Raw genomic sequence first — 16,834 nt, forward strand, 5'->3', positions numbered from 1 at the left:
TAAAGTTATTATCAACAATCTCAGGGAATCAATTGAAAGCAATGATCTTCTCAACTTGTTTTATCATATATTGAGTTTCTATCTTATTTCAAGTAAAATAAGTTAGTAAAAAATACAAATACTACTAAATGGAATTTGTGATGATGATGATGATAATATTGTGATAAAGGGATGAAATACGGAACTCTCTTTGTGGATCAATATTTTTTTTTGGTTTGACTCTATGATATAAATGAGTATGATGTGTCAAATTGGTCATTTTTGTAATGTTCGAGAATATTTTGAACTAAATTAGACATATTTTAATAAAAAAAAGTAAAATGACTTAGACAGACCTAATGGATTAGTCTGATACACATCAAACTTGTCGAGCACGAGTGAGAATTTTCATTCTAAAGAGTTATTGACTTTCTTCTCGTTGGACGGGTCATTCTCTTGATGGGCGACCCAAGTGAATTTGGCTTTTAGAGGTTGGGCCGCTGAGTGTGAAGAAAGAACCATTAAGCAAAAGTATTTTATTTAAAATCCAAACAGAAAAGTGATCTTGGCTGTTGGGTGAAAGTGAGTGTGTTGGGCAAATTTTTGAGAAATTTGCTCCTAGTATTTGCTCGTAGTGACTCATACGGAGTGAGTATTAAATTGAGATGATGTTAGATGTTTTGAGAAGTGATTATATTTTGATAATATCCTGACTCTTCTCATATCAGACTCACGAAGAAAAGATAGATTTTAGTATATATTGTGTGATGTGAAAAATAATCCTATCTCACAAATATTAGAAATTAAACTTGGTCATTCTCGAGGTGGACTTTAGTTTTAATATAAATCTATAATTATAGATCTTGAGAGGCAAGAGTGGGTCATGATATGTGTAAGGTCTCTGAGTTTATTCAATACACGAGTCTTCCGAAAGTTCAGTTAAATGTCTATGATGTGAGTGAGCCGTGTGGGTTGAGTTAAAAGGGTTGACTATGTTGTGTGCTAAAAATTTGATTCTCGGTGAGAATTATTGATTTGAGATTTATGATAATGATATTATGCTTAGTATATTAAATTTTTCACTAGCCCTTTATTTTCAATTATAATGTGGTATTTACCTACTATCATCATATGTTTTGCCAGTTATAATCATGCAAATATTAGAGGTGAACAATAATGAGACAGCAAAGTTTTTTACTTTTTATATATATATATATATATATATATTTTATAAAAACCTTCTAGAAAGGTAACATTTATATCTTTTATTTGAAGAACTATAATTTATAAAATTCTAAAATAATAAAACTACATGTGTGACGACAATTATATAATGTGACATGACAATATAGTAATCATGTCAATCACGCTATATCACTAATTTAATAAAAAAGTTAATAACGGAAATTTAATTTAAAAATTTAAATTTATTAATACTCAACTGTTCATAAAAAATTATTATAATAACTTAATTAAAAAGTTTAAATTTTTAAATTTAACATGAACTTAAAATATAAATAAGTCAAGAATAAATAAATTAAATTCATTGTTCAAAATGGTTTTATTAGTATTCATGGGCAGTATAAGGGAATATAACAACAGGTAAGGTTATGATAAGGCATTCATGGGGTTTTATTGGTATTTACAAATAGAATAAAAACGGTTACAAAGATAATGAAGTCATGATTATACTCAGATAATATAAAGAAGGGGTTCAATTAGGGATATTAAAATGGGCAAGGCCCGCCGGATCGGCCCGCCAGCCCGTAAAAAAAAGCGCGGGCCGGGTTGAAATTTTCAACCTGGCTTGCCTAGCCCGTCAGTTCAGCGGGTCAAAACGGGCCAACCCACCTTGGTCCGTCAACTTGCTTTTTTATTTATTTTTTATTTTGTTATGTTTAAAATTAAAAATAATTAAAAAATAATACTTTTTTATATTGTATAAATAAATTTATATATATAAAATAGATTTATAAACAAAAATTTATAAAAAGTTAAAAAAATTAAAAAAAAAAAAGACAGGCCAGCCTGCGGGCCCGCCAGCCTGCCCTAAGACGAGACGGGTTACAATATCCAGTCCGTTTATTGGTGGCGTGCCAGCCCGACCCAGCCCATTTTTGGCAGGCCATAGACGAGCTGGGCCAAAACAGGTCGGGCTGACCCGTTTTGCCACCCCTAGGTTCAATGTCCAAGATAAGTGATTTATCTTTGGATTCATCTCTTACTCACACCTAAACTAGAAGTAGTACTTACTTGAGCGTTGAATGCCTACAAGTACCGACTCTCAAGAAACGTTGCTAAGTAGGCTAAGTAGCAATTCAAAGGAAGTCATGCAAATAAGAGACAAAGGATTGAAGACTCTTGAGGTAACTCAGTTCCATACAAGAATATTAATCAATTTTAAAACAAAACGATTTTTTTTCGTATTATGATAAATTTTATTGGACAAAATTGATTCTTATATGTTATTCGAACTCATTATTCTCTGGCTTTAGCAGCCCTATTGGAATCTCTTCGTATTTAAAGTCAAGGGGACAAGGTTCTTCTCCATTCCTTATCTCACACGAAACATATAACCTAGGGCAATACAAACAAATTAAGTTTTTATAAATGGAAAATAATAGTCAGGAAAAAGGTAATTTACTAACTTTTATCTAATAGATATTTATTCCAATAACACGGAAACAAAACAAAATAAAATAAAATAAAAATTATCCCTACTTCAATCAAGCGATTCTTGCCTCAAAATACTCTCAGTTTTCACCCAAAAAGAGAACCATTTTCAGCAACACATTTTATATGCTTCTCCTTTACTTCAAAGTACATACCCTTCTCAAGTAAATTACCTTTTAAAGTGTTGTACTGGATCAAGACATCGAACCTAGATTATAGTTTTGGTCAATGTAAAATTGGCAAATAGAATATTATGCAATAATTCGCAAAATTTGTCAAGAATTGTGCTTGTTTTTTCTTAAATTAACAACAATAATGTCAATATCGTGTTTATTTAACAAAGCAGCCTGCATGCCAGGTGATCCTCTTTAGTCGTGTTAGGTTTATTAAAATACAAAAAAATATCATTAAAACGATACTTATATGACGCATCATTGTTCCTTCCTTTCTTATCGTATTGGAATTTGTATACCATCCGCTACAAAATAAAACATCTACATACGACAATCAAATTTTAAACCTCTGCTTACATGAATCTAGTAGCACGACAAGCTAAGGTTTGAAAACATGTTAATGAAATCAGTGACGTCCATTTTCAAAACAATTTTCACACTCAAGAATTCACAACTTGGCAGCCACTCATCGCTTTCTGAAAAGTCAAGTTTTGACATTTGGCATTAGGGAGTCTCAGATTTTAGCTCCTCAAATATTGTCTAAGAATATTTATTATATATTAATTTTGCTTTGTTTTTCTCAATAAACCTTCTAATTTTCATATTGTCTACACGGTTAAGTCATATTCCACTCTTCCAACGTATTCATACAAACTATATTTCTTCTTTCAATTTCCAGCTCCAAATCTTTATCACAGTCATGAGAGTTTCAAAAATCTCAACCCCTTTTCTGATTCTCATTATCTTGCTCCTATCGGTGCAAGATTCATGTTCAATCTCTCGTTTAGACAACCATGTAAATTTGGAAAACAGATCATCAGAAAAGAAGATTTCATCCATGTTTATTCAGAGTTATTCTGCCATTCTTTCTTCTTTGAATTCAAGGAAGAGTAAGTTCAAGCAAATTCATGCAGTTTCTCATAGGCTAGTTCCTAGTGGACCAAACCCTCTTCATAATTGATCATGTATACATGGTTCTAGATGGCATGCATATATAAATAAAACAAGAGTTAGTGTTCATCAAGAGTTTCGTTGCTGCTAGGGCTTTTTTCAGAGTATGTGCAAGTTCTTGAGTGATTATAGTCTTGTAGATAGGTAACTATATAAAATTTGTGTTTTTTATCTGTCTGGTTGAATATGCATGTATTTACTATATCTTGTAATCATATTAAAGTTATGAATTCTTTCTTGGTCTTGTTATACTTAGAGCACAGTGCTTTATGTGATTTTATTTATATATGCTATGTTGGATGCTTCATTTCACATCTTAATTTTAATTCCAAATAGATTTTCTCTTGTGTTTCTCCACTACTTGAGAAGTCCAGAAATTAGTAATTGCTAAACACCTTTTCCTGTTGAAAATGTATTTAGAAATCTAAATGTGAATTAAAAATTTCATATTAAATAAAAATAATAAAATTAAGTAACATATAAGAAAAAATAAGTTTTACTATAAGATTTGAAGTTAAAAATATTTTCATAATCTTTTATATATTTAAATCATGTCCCATTTTTCGTAATTAATTCTCTAATAACTGGTTGTACTTTTTTAATTGTAATGCACATGGTTCTTAGAAAGTATCACCAATACTAACCTTTTATAAGCCATTGGCAGCCACTCCAATAATGACATTCGAAAGTAGTTTCATGTTTATTCATACTCACTGTAGAGCTTTTATATTCTTCAATAAAAAAAATTGCTACAAATAACCTTTTAAGTGATTATAAAATTCAATAAATTTATTATATAAATGCAATAAAATTCTTCGTAACGAATTATACTTTGTATATGTAGATAAAAAATAACTGTAAATAAATTTACTTTTCGTTTCTTTGAGAATGATACAACAGGTAAATTGTATTAGAATGATTCTAAAAACGATTAGTTTTTAAAGTTTCATAAAATTATCAAAAATTTATTGACTAAAGTTAACATGACATTATGAAAATATGTATAAAAAGTGGCAGAGGTATTTTGTTTTCTCGGTGAAAGACAAACTTCAGTTGTGAGTGATTCCGCAAATGAAAAAGCTCAATTGAAAGTGCAACGAGAATTGCTTCCTACACCCTATATTTTCTTCCTTCACTCTATATTATTTAAAAATCCAATTATACCCTGCTGTAATTATAGTTCCGAAATGATATAGGATGCACCAAGAAAACATGGGTGCAGAACGAAATTCCCAAGTGCAACGTCTCAAAGTGATTGTTGGGCAATAGCTAATGGGCTGAAAAAGGCCGGAATAAAGTATCGACGGCCTATTAATTTGATATTACTCTTTGCATCTCCCGTTAATTTTTTGTAGTTGTTTTTTAACAAGGATATACACAGAAACTGATTTTCGTAACTTTAAATTATATGGAAGTTAGTTTTCATAATGTATTAAAGTTAACTACTTTACAGGTTTTCGATAACATAATGTTGCAATATAATATGGAAGCTAGATTTCTAAGTATTTTGACAAAATTTCATTGTGGAAACTAGTTTTTACTTAATTTATTATCGTGTTTAAAATTTATTATGAATTGAATAACTTGTTAATAAAAAATTAAATTAATGTATTTAATTCAATTGAATTTGGCGTTTATTTTTTTATTTATTTTAAACAGCCTTAATAGTTTAATAACATGACAAATAAACTATTGATGCATTTATCCCACTCATTGCTATAATTAATTGTGTATGTAAGTCCAAATAGACTCAAATAGTTAAGGATCAAAATATGAGATATGTTAACATTTTAACCACCCTTAAATAAATAAAAAATAATATTTATGTGATAGATATACGATTATGATAAAAACATAAATAGTTGATAATATTTATATGTTAATATATATATATATATATATATATATATATATATATATATATATATAAAGTTATAAATATATTATTTTTATTCACAAATGTTTACTCAAAAGTTGTTTACTAACTTAAGTAACAAGAATGGTGGACTTTCCGCTCTTTGATTCAAGACTTAATCACAGGTGGACAATCAGATCAGTTCATTTTGAAGACTATTCGGTTAAACACGATTGTAACATAAAATTTTAGTAGTTTAAAATTAATAAAATAGAACACTTTATTATAGTATCCAAAATAGGCAATCTAATGTATAAAGTATATTAATGCATTTTTACAAAAAGGTAAAATTATAAAATATAACATTTATACACTTAAACTAAATCAATAAGCTCTATACAAAAACTAACCCAAATTAAAGCTTTTCGGACCTTTTACTACTCTCCTCATCTTCTAGAGTTGTCTTTAAACCTGTAATTTCATGTGCTCCCATCGAATATGTGATCATCGCAAAACAAAGAGACAAACAAACGATAGACAATACAAAACACACAAAAGGGTAAAGCTATTGTTAAAAGGGAAAACTCTAGAAATAATTAAATAACGTCAAATGCACACAACCACAAGTATAGTATATATAGGGATATATGCACACAAATCAGTTGACACGAAACTTAATTATCCGGATACATGCACTTGACATCAGAGGTGGTGTGCACCCCCAACTCTGCAAAACTTGGCCTTAAGGGATTATCGACCAATCACACATAAGATAAATCTCCTTCGTGCCTAGGACAAAACAAGTCTATTAACTAGGACCCTGCTACGACTTTAATCACACAACCTATTATATTCTACTTGAGTATGAATAATTATTTGAGTAGGATACCTCTAAATTGAATCCATATACCATATAGAAGTTTTCATTGTAATTCTTTCAATACCATTATACCCACGTTATATTCAATTCAATTTATAATAATGAAGCTGTAAAATATGCTTCACATCAATCACAAAAATAGTCAAACAAAAAAAAACATGCAAATCAGGGTAGCGCTCAGTGTCATTTATCTCACAAAAACTAACGTTCAACGTCATTTATCTCACAAAAACTAACGCTCAGCGTCATTTATCTCACAAAAACTAACGTTCAGCCATATCATGTGACCACTCAACACCAGAATATTATCGATTTTATTCAACCGTTTCTTTAAATTTAAACTTTTTCTCATTTGACCTTTTTTAACTTAACTATTTTTTAATTATAAACTACCTAATAAATAAAAAATATTTTATAATAAAACTTCGAAATTTATTTAATATAATTTATAATAATAAATTTTTTTATTATCGTAAAAAAGTGAAAAATGAAGAGACATACTAATATAAAAACTATGATAACTCTCATATATATATATATATATATATATATATATATATATATATATATATATATATCTCAAATGTCAAATTATATTTCTTTTCACTTATAAAAATAACCCACAGTGAATGTTTTTCACATTTTTTTATTATTTTTTCTAAACTGGTTTTTTATTGGGCGGATAAACACAAGAAAAAGGAGTCTATTTTTATTATTTTATTTTGTAAAACAGTCTTATTCTTTAATTAGCGTTTGTAACTTATCCCTGAGGCCAAACACCGCAATCCATTTCAAGGTACACAGGTCTCTCTCTCTCTCTCATGCTTTTTTCACTTCCATCTTAGATTTTCAATTCCGGTAGCGAGAAACACGGAACATTGTTTTTTCTTTGGCTCTCTCAATTTCACTGTCAAATTTATCAAAGGTTTTCTTATCGCCATGGATCTTCATTTTTTCATTTGATCTATGTATACCTCCCTTTCTCCTCAATGAGGACTCAGTCAACTATCAAATGCGCTCATTGCTGGTGAATAAAATACTCTCTACAATGAAATCTTATCTTTTCTGTTTGTTTATGAAGTTCTCTACAATCATGCCTTTGGATTTAGTAAATGGAAATTGCATTGTTTCATGCCTCAACGGCTATAGTTGTTCATTCTTCTCCCAGATTGGACCCTAATTCTAATGTTCGATTTAGTTTTTTTTTTATTTTTTTTTTCATTTCTAATCGTGTAAAGAAGTTGCCCTTTCTTTCTGATAGCCGTCCCTTTGTCTCTTTTCTTTTTCATAACCATGGAATATGATGCCTAATGTCTTCCATTTGTGCTGGTTGAATCTGTTACTTTTGAAAGATTATCGACTTTGTACCACAGATATGAAAAACTTTGTCCGAGATCAAAGTTTTGGATATTCTTTTTGTAGTTGCAATATACCACAAATTGATGGTAATTTAATTTGGAGTTTCAGAATCGTGTGGTGAGTTTTATGTTCATGCAAATGTGTATACCTAATGATGGATGAATGGAGTGAAAACCGATGATGAGATGGAAGGAAATAACATTACCCTCAACTGGTTAACATTGTGTACACATTACGGTTTCAAAGTCTAAAAGGCATCAGTTTGCACTTCCTTCTTAGGAACCAGATTGAGGGAAACAAGAGTGTTAGATTGAGTTTCCATTCAACTTTTTTAACAAGTGAACTCTAAATGTCTCCTTTTCATTAGGAGGGTATTAGGGAATAATAAGTTGGTTTCATCCTATTCCATCCTTTGTCCCAAAGTTTAGGGGCGGAGGGAGGTGATTGAATGGAATTGAAAACTTAAGTTGCTTTCATCCTTTTCAATCAATTCAAACTGATTACATTTTTTAATTAATATGGCTGCAAAGATAACCTTATTTGTTGAAGACATGGTTGCATTATTTACTAATTCTTCCTGTGAAATAATTTGTTAGTTTAATTTCCTTTGTTCTTTTTTCTTATTTATAATGTATTTGATGAACTTTGTCTGGTGTCTCTTCACAGGCATTTTTGCTGGCTTATATTGAAGTGATTGTCCATGTTTGTATATGTGCACCCAACAGAAATTCTATAATTATTAGTTGATATGGTTCTGTTATTTTTTATTGGAATGCTTGGTTTTTGTGTGTTGCATTTGCTTCTTTATCAAATACTCAATTGATGTGTATACTTATAACTGTAATGGCATTATTTTACTTGTTTTGAATGTTGTTTCGTCAAAGATGTGGCTCTCTTTCCTTAATCGTTCCTGATTGTTTCTTTCTTTTTTTTTTTTTGGAAAGCTCAAGGACTTACCACATAAACTTGTTTCTTTGACCAGTTAACCAAGCCACGCCTGAGGATAGTTTTTTCATACCTTTGATGTTCGAAGGGCTCTTCCATCTGCCAAAATGAAGTAATACTAGCAGTCTGGTTTGTTTTTTTGTGCTTATTTGATTTTGGAATAGAAAATTAATATTACGTGTCTTCCCTTTGTTGTCACATTTTGCAGGGGACATGTAAGATGGAATGAGGCTAATATTGGAGAAATTGAAGCAAATAAACCCGTGAGGCAAAAAATTACTGAACCTAAGACTCCGTATCATCCTACGCTTGATGATGAAAGTATGTAAAGAATATTTCATCTTGTAACTTTACTGCACATATCAAAATAAGTATGTATGGAGGGGCTTTCTATAGAAATAGAGTGCTAGCAACACACTCCTACTTACAGTTAAAATTTCTTACAAAGTTCGAAATCATAAATGAAGACCATTAAACAAGAAGTGTGACTCAAAATGTTGTGATTTACAACATTTTTCTACCAGTAACAAAGAATTGTTTCAGAAAATGTGTTGCTAGCATTTCTCATAGAAATAATATTAGCAGGAAATAAGAGATACTTTATTATTTTTAACTGAACTCTATTGCTTTTTGTCTTTCTGGTAAGTGAGTATTAAATTCTTATCTTTAGTTTGTCTTCCACTTGATTTGGTTTTTTAAATGTTAACACTAAGGGTTTAATGCAATTCTGCTATGGAGTTTGCTGAAGATCCTTGTTTGTACTCTATATTTTAAGTCACTTTATGTGGGGCTACCTTTCATATGAATAATCTTTTAGGTTCTCCATCCCCTGTTCGAGGAGTCTTTGACGAATGTATTGAAGATCAAAATCACTCTGCCAATTCTGAAGGAAATGCTTTCAATAATGCGCTCTCTTCTAGCAGAACAGGAACTACACAATCTGATGGCTGGACATCATCCGAGGATGAGGTACAAGAAACTGAAACTGAAGACGAGGAAGGTAATGATAGATAGTCATATGGTGTTTATAACATTGATCATTACTGCAGATCTCGCGCTTTTTCATGAGAAATTTGTGTCAGTGATCAAGTTTAAATACCCATAATTTATATTTTTTGAGAGAAATAAACAACATCCCTCGAACTTTGGTTCTTAACCAAGCTGGTGGTGTTGTATAATTCATGTAGCTGACCGACCTTACCTTGTGAAATAAGCTTTGTGATGACATGGAAAGAAAAGCTGGAGAGAAGTTAACCTTTTTAATTTTGACATGATATTTAATCTGAGATTCCAGTGTTAAAAGGGGTAATTCATTTAAATTTTTGTAACACAGCTACAGGAAAGGCCTGTGCAGTACAATGAGTTTAGTAAATACTAAACAAGTTGATTCTGTATGTGTAAGTCAGGACTTCGAACAGATCATGATATATCTTTGGTCCTCACCGAGAACTCTGGGCAGTTTTTTCATGCTGCACCCTGGGACCAAAAGGCGGGAGAATGTTTTTTTGTATTGGTAGATTAGCTAATCTAATCTGACCTAGTCTATTTTATTGTTAAACAGATAAAGGTTTGAGTTTTAAGGAACACAGAAAGGCCCACTATGATGAATTCCTCAAAGTCAAAGAGCTGCAACAGAATGCTTCTATCCTAGATGATGCAAGTGACGAGGATAACGGCGCTGAGCTTACCAAGGGGGAGGGGAAAAATAACTCAACTTCTTCAACGAATTGTACCTGAAGGAGGCCGACATCGAGGGAGACAATGTATCTTTCACCAATGCCTCCAGCAAATAAAAACCTTTCATTAGCCTTTGTGTATGATGGGGATTAGCTGTATTATTGTGTCTTTTGTGTGTAAAATATCTTTTCTTTTTTCACCCGGTATGTTCATCCGATCTTGCATGCTCCATTTAGGTTTTAGACTCTCTTGTAATATGCCAAATTAGATTCCCTTTTGGCTAGCACTAAACTTCCTGATTATAACACTCCAAATAACATGCGAGGGGTGATTGCATTGATGTAAGCAGCTAAGGTTGCATGCTTAGACGGATCAAATTGTATTGTTTTTATTAACGAATTTTAACTCTGCAATACCTCAGATGACTTTTTTTTTTAACTCAAAAAGGATAATGGTAGAATAAAGCATTTTCAATTTATTTCTGGCCCTCGGATTTGGATAGAGTGTGTGGATGATTATTCACACACTCAAACAAAATCACACCCATATAAAAAGGGCATAAGTCCAATGAGAGTGAAGAAGAGTGATGGCTTCTAATTCTGGTTCTATCTCCCAAGAGGCTTCAATGGCCACAGAAATCTGCACCCAAATAGCCTCCGTATTCTCAAAGCCCACGCATCCACACCCGCCCCCACTGGACCTTTTGGTCACGGAGCTCGCCTCCGTTGCCTCTCAAAATGGTCGCGTTTTCCTTTACGGGGTGGGCCGCGAGGGCCTCATGCTCAAGGCTCTCTGCATGCGCCTCTTCCACCTGGGCCTCTCGGCCCACTTCATCTTCGACATGACCACTCCCCCCATCGCCGCTGCCGACCTCCTCATCGCCTCCGCCGGGCCCGGAGGTTTCTCCACCGTCGACGCCCTCTGCGCGGTGGCGCGCTCCCACGGCGGAAGGGTGCTGCTCCTTACGGCCCAACCGGAGACCGGGTCGTGCGTGAAACACGCTGACGTTGTGGCTTACGTGGCAGCGCAGACCATGGCCGATGATGCGGACGTTGCAGTGGATACGAAATCTCGACCGTTGCTTCCAATGGGAAGTGTGTACGAAGGGGCGCTGTTTGTTCTGTTTGAAATGGTTGTTTACAAGTTGGGTGAGGCCTTGGGTGAGAGCCCTGAAGCCGTTCGATCACGCCACACTAATCTTGAATGACAGTTATATCAGCCGCTCGATCATGCCATGTGTGTTGCAATACGAAAAACTGTACGGAGATATTACTGTTTAAACACTGGACGATTCATCAAGGATAAATTGTGTTTATTTTAATTAATTATCTCATAGTGTGATTGTGTTTTGTTTGATTACAAGTCAGATACACGTCATATTGATGAATTCTTCAAGAAATAAACTATGAAAAATAAAGTGTTACTTTCTTAATGATTAAATCACCTATGCCTAAAAAGTCAGCCTTGTTTATTTTAGACATTTATTTCAATTATTTAACCTTGTACTGGGTTGAAAAACTTTTAAAAAACAATGATCTATTATTCCAAATTTATTTAAAATGAATAATTGATAATTAATTCTCATGAATTGTTTTACCAAATCACTAACTGTCGCGTGGTAAACAATATAAATTTTGTTGGGGGTGTTTAAAGTAGTGAAATATTGTTTTTGTGGCCTAATCATTGTCCTTTTATTAATCTTTTATCAATGAAAACTGGTTTGATTAACGAGGTTAGTCTGTCACAAAATAATAAATAATGATTACCCAGTCAAAAGATAAGAGCAGAGGACAATTTCATAAAAGTATAAGAAATTAAAATCTAACTCATCAAGAAATTTACACATGACTATTATGATCGATTCGTATTAACACGATGAATAGTGTGACTACCACGCTATTAATCTTAATTCATAGTGATAATAATTAAACATATTAAGAAAATATTATAATGTTAAATATTTAATTTAATAATAAAAATTTATTAGGGATAAAAAATATATTTTATTATTATATAATTAACGTAATTCATTTTTAAATAACTAATTATAAAAAGAAATTAGTAAGCATCTCAATCTAATAATTAATTTAAATAATAACTGCTATTTTGGAAATATTTTATATGATATTAACTAAACTGTTTAAAGAAATTGAAAATGTTTTATTTGGATAACAAATTTAAAAAAAATGCATAAGAAAACAAAAAAAGAAGTTGATTTCATATAAAAACACATGAAACCATGTTTTGTCTTATATTTTCTTTGCGTACAGAAGATTAATACAGGAAACCTGTAATTCAGTCACTTGTTTAGAGAAACTCTATTTGTGGTAGTTATGTATACGTACGGTCAAGGAAAAAGTAAAAAAGAAATAAAAGAGAAAAGAGAGGGAAAGCTAAGACTCTTTGAATTGAGAAAACGTGGATAAAAAAAATGAAATTTTATATTAAAATTGAAATTAATTTAATTTTTAAATAAGTTCATGTATCAAAAATTAATTTAATGATATATGAATATTTTTAGAAAATAATTCATTAAATAATATTTCGAAGATAATATAATGTAAAATAATTTTGTAATTAAAATAACAAATGTCATAAAACTTTATTTAAAGAAATTTCATATTTATAAGTATTTTAATTATTATATATCTATAACTATATATAAAGGGGATTCCCTCTTTTGTGTCCACATTTCATAATTCCAACTTTACCCTTTATAATTTAATTATTTATTAAATTTTTAAAAATTAACGGTTACTTTTACAAGTTTTTATAAAATTATTTACTTATCTCCTTTTTCTTTTTTTCTCTTACTATTCATCAACAGTTATTTTTCTCTTATTTTCTCCGTACATTTTATTTTATTTTTTATAAATATACTTTTATTTTGTTATTTTGTTTATTAAATTAATAACATTACAATATCATCAATTATTAATATAATTCAAAAAATGCGTACACACAGGCGCGATAGCGCCTGTGTTTACACTAGTATTTACATAATCATATTGATTATATGGAATCGTGTAATTGATTGTAACCTACCTTTTAAATATTTGTATGACAGTAAAGAAATTATCAACATAATTTTCTCATTATTTTATGTTCAAGGTATGAAATTCTTCATTTTTCTTTACCTTTAGATCCGCAAATAAAAAAATTCTATAAATTCAAATACACTATTAAAGATAGTTTTAGGCATTGCTAACCAGTTTAGCGACAACAAAAAATTGCTAAGAGGTATACCAGTTTATTAATATTAGTGTAAAACTAAGATGCTTATTATACATAAATACGTAGGGTGTTTAAATTTATAAATTTTTTGCTTTATCGATGAAAATGAGTTTAATTGGGAGTGGACTGGATAGAATTTTATTTAAAAATAGATCTGAATAAAATATAAAATTGATATATAATTGAATTTCTTCCATATTTTAGTGTTTAACTTTTGTAGAAGGGCATTGATGGGTAGAGTATTAGTTAGTAGTTTAAGAAAGTATGATAATGAAGATATTTTTTGGTAGTTAAATAAAGAAAAGAGGTGGCCAGCTATCAATATTCCCCATCCCATTCCTCTCTTCCTCTTTCTTTCTTTCTTTCTCTTCTCTTCACCCAACCCAACCCTCTCTTATTTTTCTCTTATTTTCTCTTCTGTTCAGTCTTCATCCACCACCCAGGGAAACGCAAGAGAATGGAATCGACGCAGACCCAAACGACGTCGGTTTGGACGGACGAGAAGCACCTTCACTTCCTGAACAGCATGGAAGCCTCCTTCGTCCGCACAATGCTCCACCACTACGCCGTCCTTTCCTCCCACCCTCCTCTCCGCCTCGACCGCTACCTCCCCGACACCTCCGAATCCACCTTGGATTCCAAGCCCAATCGCAGGCCCAAGAAACATGCTTCTGCACCCCCAGGTTTCCCCCATGCACTTCATTTCCTTTTGCTCTTTAACCCAACAAACAACACGTAACTCAATAAATTCAAATAAAGAGAAGGAAGATGGTGATATGGAATATACCCTAGATATTTGTACACAAAGTAGAATTTCATTTTTCTTTATTCCTCTCCCCTTTCTTGCGTGCCTTTCTTTCTTTCCCTTTTTATATTCCTCATCAACCCTATCTGGGTTTAATTAATAAATAAATAAATTATTGTCGATGATCTTTCTTGTGACAGATTCAATGGGTCCTACTCCCAGGGGCAGAAGATCCAAGAGGAGATCGTCCCATTCCCACTCTCACCTACACACTTCATTGGTGAAGCAGGTGAGTTTGTGAATAACCAACCCCTTGCATGTCTTTCTTCCCCTTTTCCTCCATTCTTATGATGTGGGGGCCTTAACTCACCTTTTCATTCTTCTCACCCTTCGTTCGTCGCTTCTTGTTGTTTTCATTTATACTATATTTGACCCCCACTAAACAAATTCAAGGAAAATTTTTATATTAAAAATTTGGATAAAATTATTTTAATCTTAAATATAATTTCAAAATATAACATTTAACCGATTCTTTTCTTTTCCATGTGTTTTCCATGTGAAGGGGGTCGTTTTGTCTTTTCAATTCCTTGCGTGTTTGGGAAAGAATATTTATTCCATGAATAAAAAACGTTTCTTTTTGCCCTATTTGACATGCTTTTCTGTATTTTGGTACGCCCAAAATTAATACAAACCCTGCAGTACTGAAATCGTGTCCTTCCATAATAACCAGACAGCTCATTTCTTCATTTTAACCAGACAGCTTTAAATTTAAAGTAGGAGCTCAAAGTGTACTGCTACATCATTTCATATCATTTTTTTTTACATTATAGATTAATGTCAACAAATTGCGTTGACATGTATTTTTTTGTGATATTCTTATTCAATGACTCCAAATTATAAAGGTGCATAAATTTGGTAATAAACCTACAGTGTTGTTTACGAGAAGGAGTGATTTTGTTTATGTCCCCCACAGGCCGTAGAAGAACTAGAAACTGGAAGAGAAAGTGGTGGTCCCGTCGTTGCAGGAGGGGACGATGAAAAACCAAGAAATAATGTTTAGGCTTGGTAATCTTCCAGAATACAAAGATTCTTGGATGTTTTTTTTTTCTTTATATTATAATTTTTTTCACTCACTCTGCTTTCTAATTTTTGTCTTGTTTTAACTTGTATTTTTGTTTCTACGGTTATCTTAAAAAGATATTATTGTGATAAGAAGATATTAAAAACATAAAAGTCCCTTATGCATCAACCTAGCTAGCTAAGTTATTTGGTTCATTATTTTATTTGACGTGAAAGAGTAACAGTGGCGCGTAGGTTTTGTGATGAGAGATTAAATAGAAGATAATTTGTGGAAGTTGATATCATAGAATGGTGACATAGATATTATAGAAGAATAGAATAAGATTATATAAAGTAAGATCTGCGATATTTTGATGGTTGCGGATGATGATATGACGTTGGTACCCAAAACAGAGGTAGGTTATAGGAGGAATAGGATTAAATAGAAAGAGAGGGTTTGAAAAATTGGCGTACGATAGGGGTGGTTGGTGGGGTAATCCTTTCAAATCCAAGTTTGGCAGAACACAGTGTGTACTGTTTTTCTTTATTTGGATATTCAATCACTCCACCCACACCAACCTCTTTCATCATTGCTTCTTCTAACTCACTTTTTTTCTACTTTAGGTGGATTTTTATTTTAGGATAAACCTAGTGTATTTGGATTTCAAAATTTATGTATATGCATGTATATTAAAAAAATAAATTATTGTTACTTATAAATGTTTAAATTTAACTAATATTTCCAAAAGTTTAGTGCTAGAAGTTCATCTTAAAAAAATAATTATTTGATGAAATCTAAAATATTTTATTTAAATCAAAACATTTAAAAAATAATTATAAATTTAAATATCAAACATATCAATTGTTTTAGAATTGGTAAATTTTCTGCTCCAAACATAAAATAAACTTATATCCTACGAAGAAGAGATTAGTTCCATCCATTTAGCCTCTCTCTGGTTGTTGCAAAATTCACAGATATTAAGTCGGTATAACACGGTAAAAAAAATTTCTTTTAATTGCATTACAATTATTAAGCACTTTTCACCCTTCAAAAATTTGTCTAATTTGAATTGATTAGAAAAGGCTTAAAATCACGTAGCAAAATCAACAACATAAATATTCGTCATTAATACTGTTTGAAAACATAAAACAACATCGATATAACGTTAATAGTGTTTGATTTCAGTTTATTTTTCCAAAAATTTACTGTTCAACCATGAATCTGGCTTATTTATAATATACAGCGTATATAAAGAATAATAAACAAAAAAATTAAATATTTTAATTTAAATTTTAAGACAAAC

General features: G+C 31.4%; 3 protein-coding genes across 5 annotated transcripts; all 3 read left to right on the forward strand.

Moving 5' to 3' along the window:
• The first annotated feature begins 7,241 nt into the window (after positions 1-7,241).
• On the forward strand, positions 7,242-10,907 carry LOC114191708 (protein phosphatase inhibitor 2-like). 3 transcript variants are annotated; one of them, XM_028081063.2, is made up of 5 exons: positions 7,242-7,307; positions 8,853-8,927; positions 9,024-9,136; positions 9,633-9,815; positions 10,377-10,907. In XM_028081063.2, exons 2-5 carry the CDS (start codon positions 8,923-8,925, stop codon positions 10,550-10,552), a joined length of 477 nt encoding a protein of 158 aa, XP_027936864.1. In that variant the 5' UTR covers positions 7,242-7,307; positions 8,853-8,922; the 3' UTR covers positions 10,553-10,907. The 3 variants fall into 3 exon arrangements, with proteins under 3 accessions (XP_027936864.1, XP_027936862.1, XP_027936863.1); XM_028081061.2 differs by having other exon boundaries at positions 7,256-7,315; XM_028081062.2 differs by having other exon boundaries at positions 7,307-7,538.
• A 141-nt stretch (positions 10,908-11,048) lies between these two features.
• On the forward strand, positions 11,049-11,854 carry LOC114191707 (Sugar isomerase (SIS) family protein). Its single transcript, XM_028081060.2, has one exon. The coding sequence runs from the start codon at positions 11,079-11,081 to the stop codon at positions 11,697-11,699; it is 621 nt and encodes a 206-aa protein (XP_027936861.1). The 5' UTR covers positions 11,049-11,078; the 3' UTR covers positions 11,700-11,854.
• A 2,183-nt stretch (positions 11,855-14,037) lies between these two features.
• Positions 14,038-15,720, forward strand: LOC114190487 (uncharacterized). The gene is made up of 3 exons (XM_028079393.2): positions 14,038-14,409; positions 14,672-14,760; positions 15,445-15,720. Exons 1-3 carry the CDS (start codon positions 14,184-14,186, stop codon positions 15,529-15,531), a joined length of 402 nt encoding a protein of 133 aa, XP_027935194.1. The 5' UTR covers positions 14,038-14,183; the 3' UTR covers positions 15,532-15,720.
• Positions 15,721-16,834: the final 1,114 nt, after the last annotated feature.

The sequence above is a fragment of the Vigna unguiculata genome, chromosome 7, assembly GCF_037176805.1.
Source record: "Vigna unguiculata cultivar grain cowpea cultivar isolate G323 ecotype 2 chromosome 7, ASM3717680v1, whole genome shotgun sequence".
NCBI lineage: Eukaryota > Viridiplantae > Streptophyta > Magnoliopsida > Fabales > Fabaceae > Vigna > Vigna unguiculata.

Excerpts from the sequence above, each read along its gene's own strand:
- LOC114191708 (XM_028081063.2), top strand. Across the intron at positions 9,137-9,632 it reads TCCTACGCTTGATGATGAAA|GTTCTCCATCCCCTGTTCGA; the intron begins GTATGTAAAGAA and ends ATAATCTTTTAG. Across the intron at positions 9,816-10,376 it reads TGAAACTGAAGACGAGGAAG|ATAAAGGTTTGAGTTTTAAG; the intron begins GTAATGATAGAT and ends ATTGTTAAACAG.
- LOC114191707 (XM_028081060.2), top strand. The coding sequence starts at position 11,079 with ATGGCTTCTAATTCTGGTTCTATCTCCCAAGAGGCTTCAATGGCCACA.
- LOC114190487 (XM_028079393.2), top strand. The coding sequence starts at position 14,184 with ATGGAATCGACGCAGACCCAAACGACGTCGGTTTGGACGGACGAGAAG. Across the intron at positions 14,410-14,671 it reads ACATGCTTCTGCACCCCCAG|ATTCAATGGGTCCTACTCCC; the intron begins GTTTCCCCCATG and ends TTCTTGTGACAG. Across the intron at positions 14,761-15,444 it reads ACACTTCATTGGTGAAGCAG|GCCGTAGAAGAACTAGAAAC; the intron begins GTGAGTTTGTGA and ends TGTCCCCCACAG.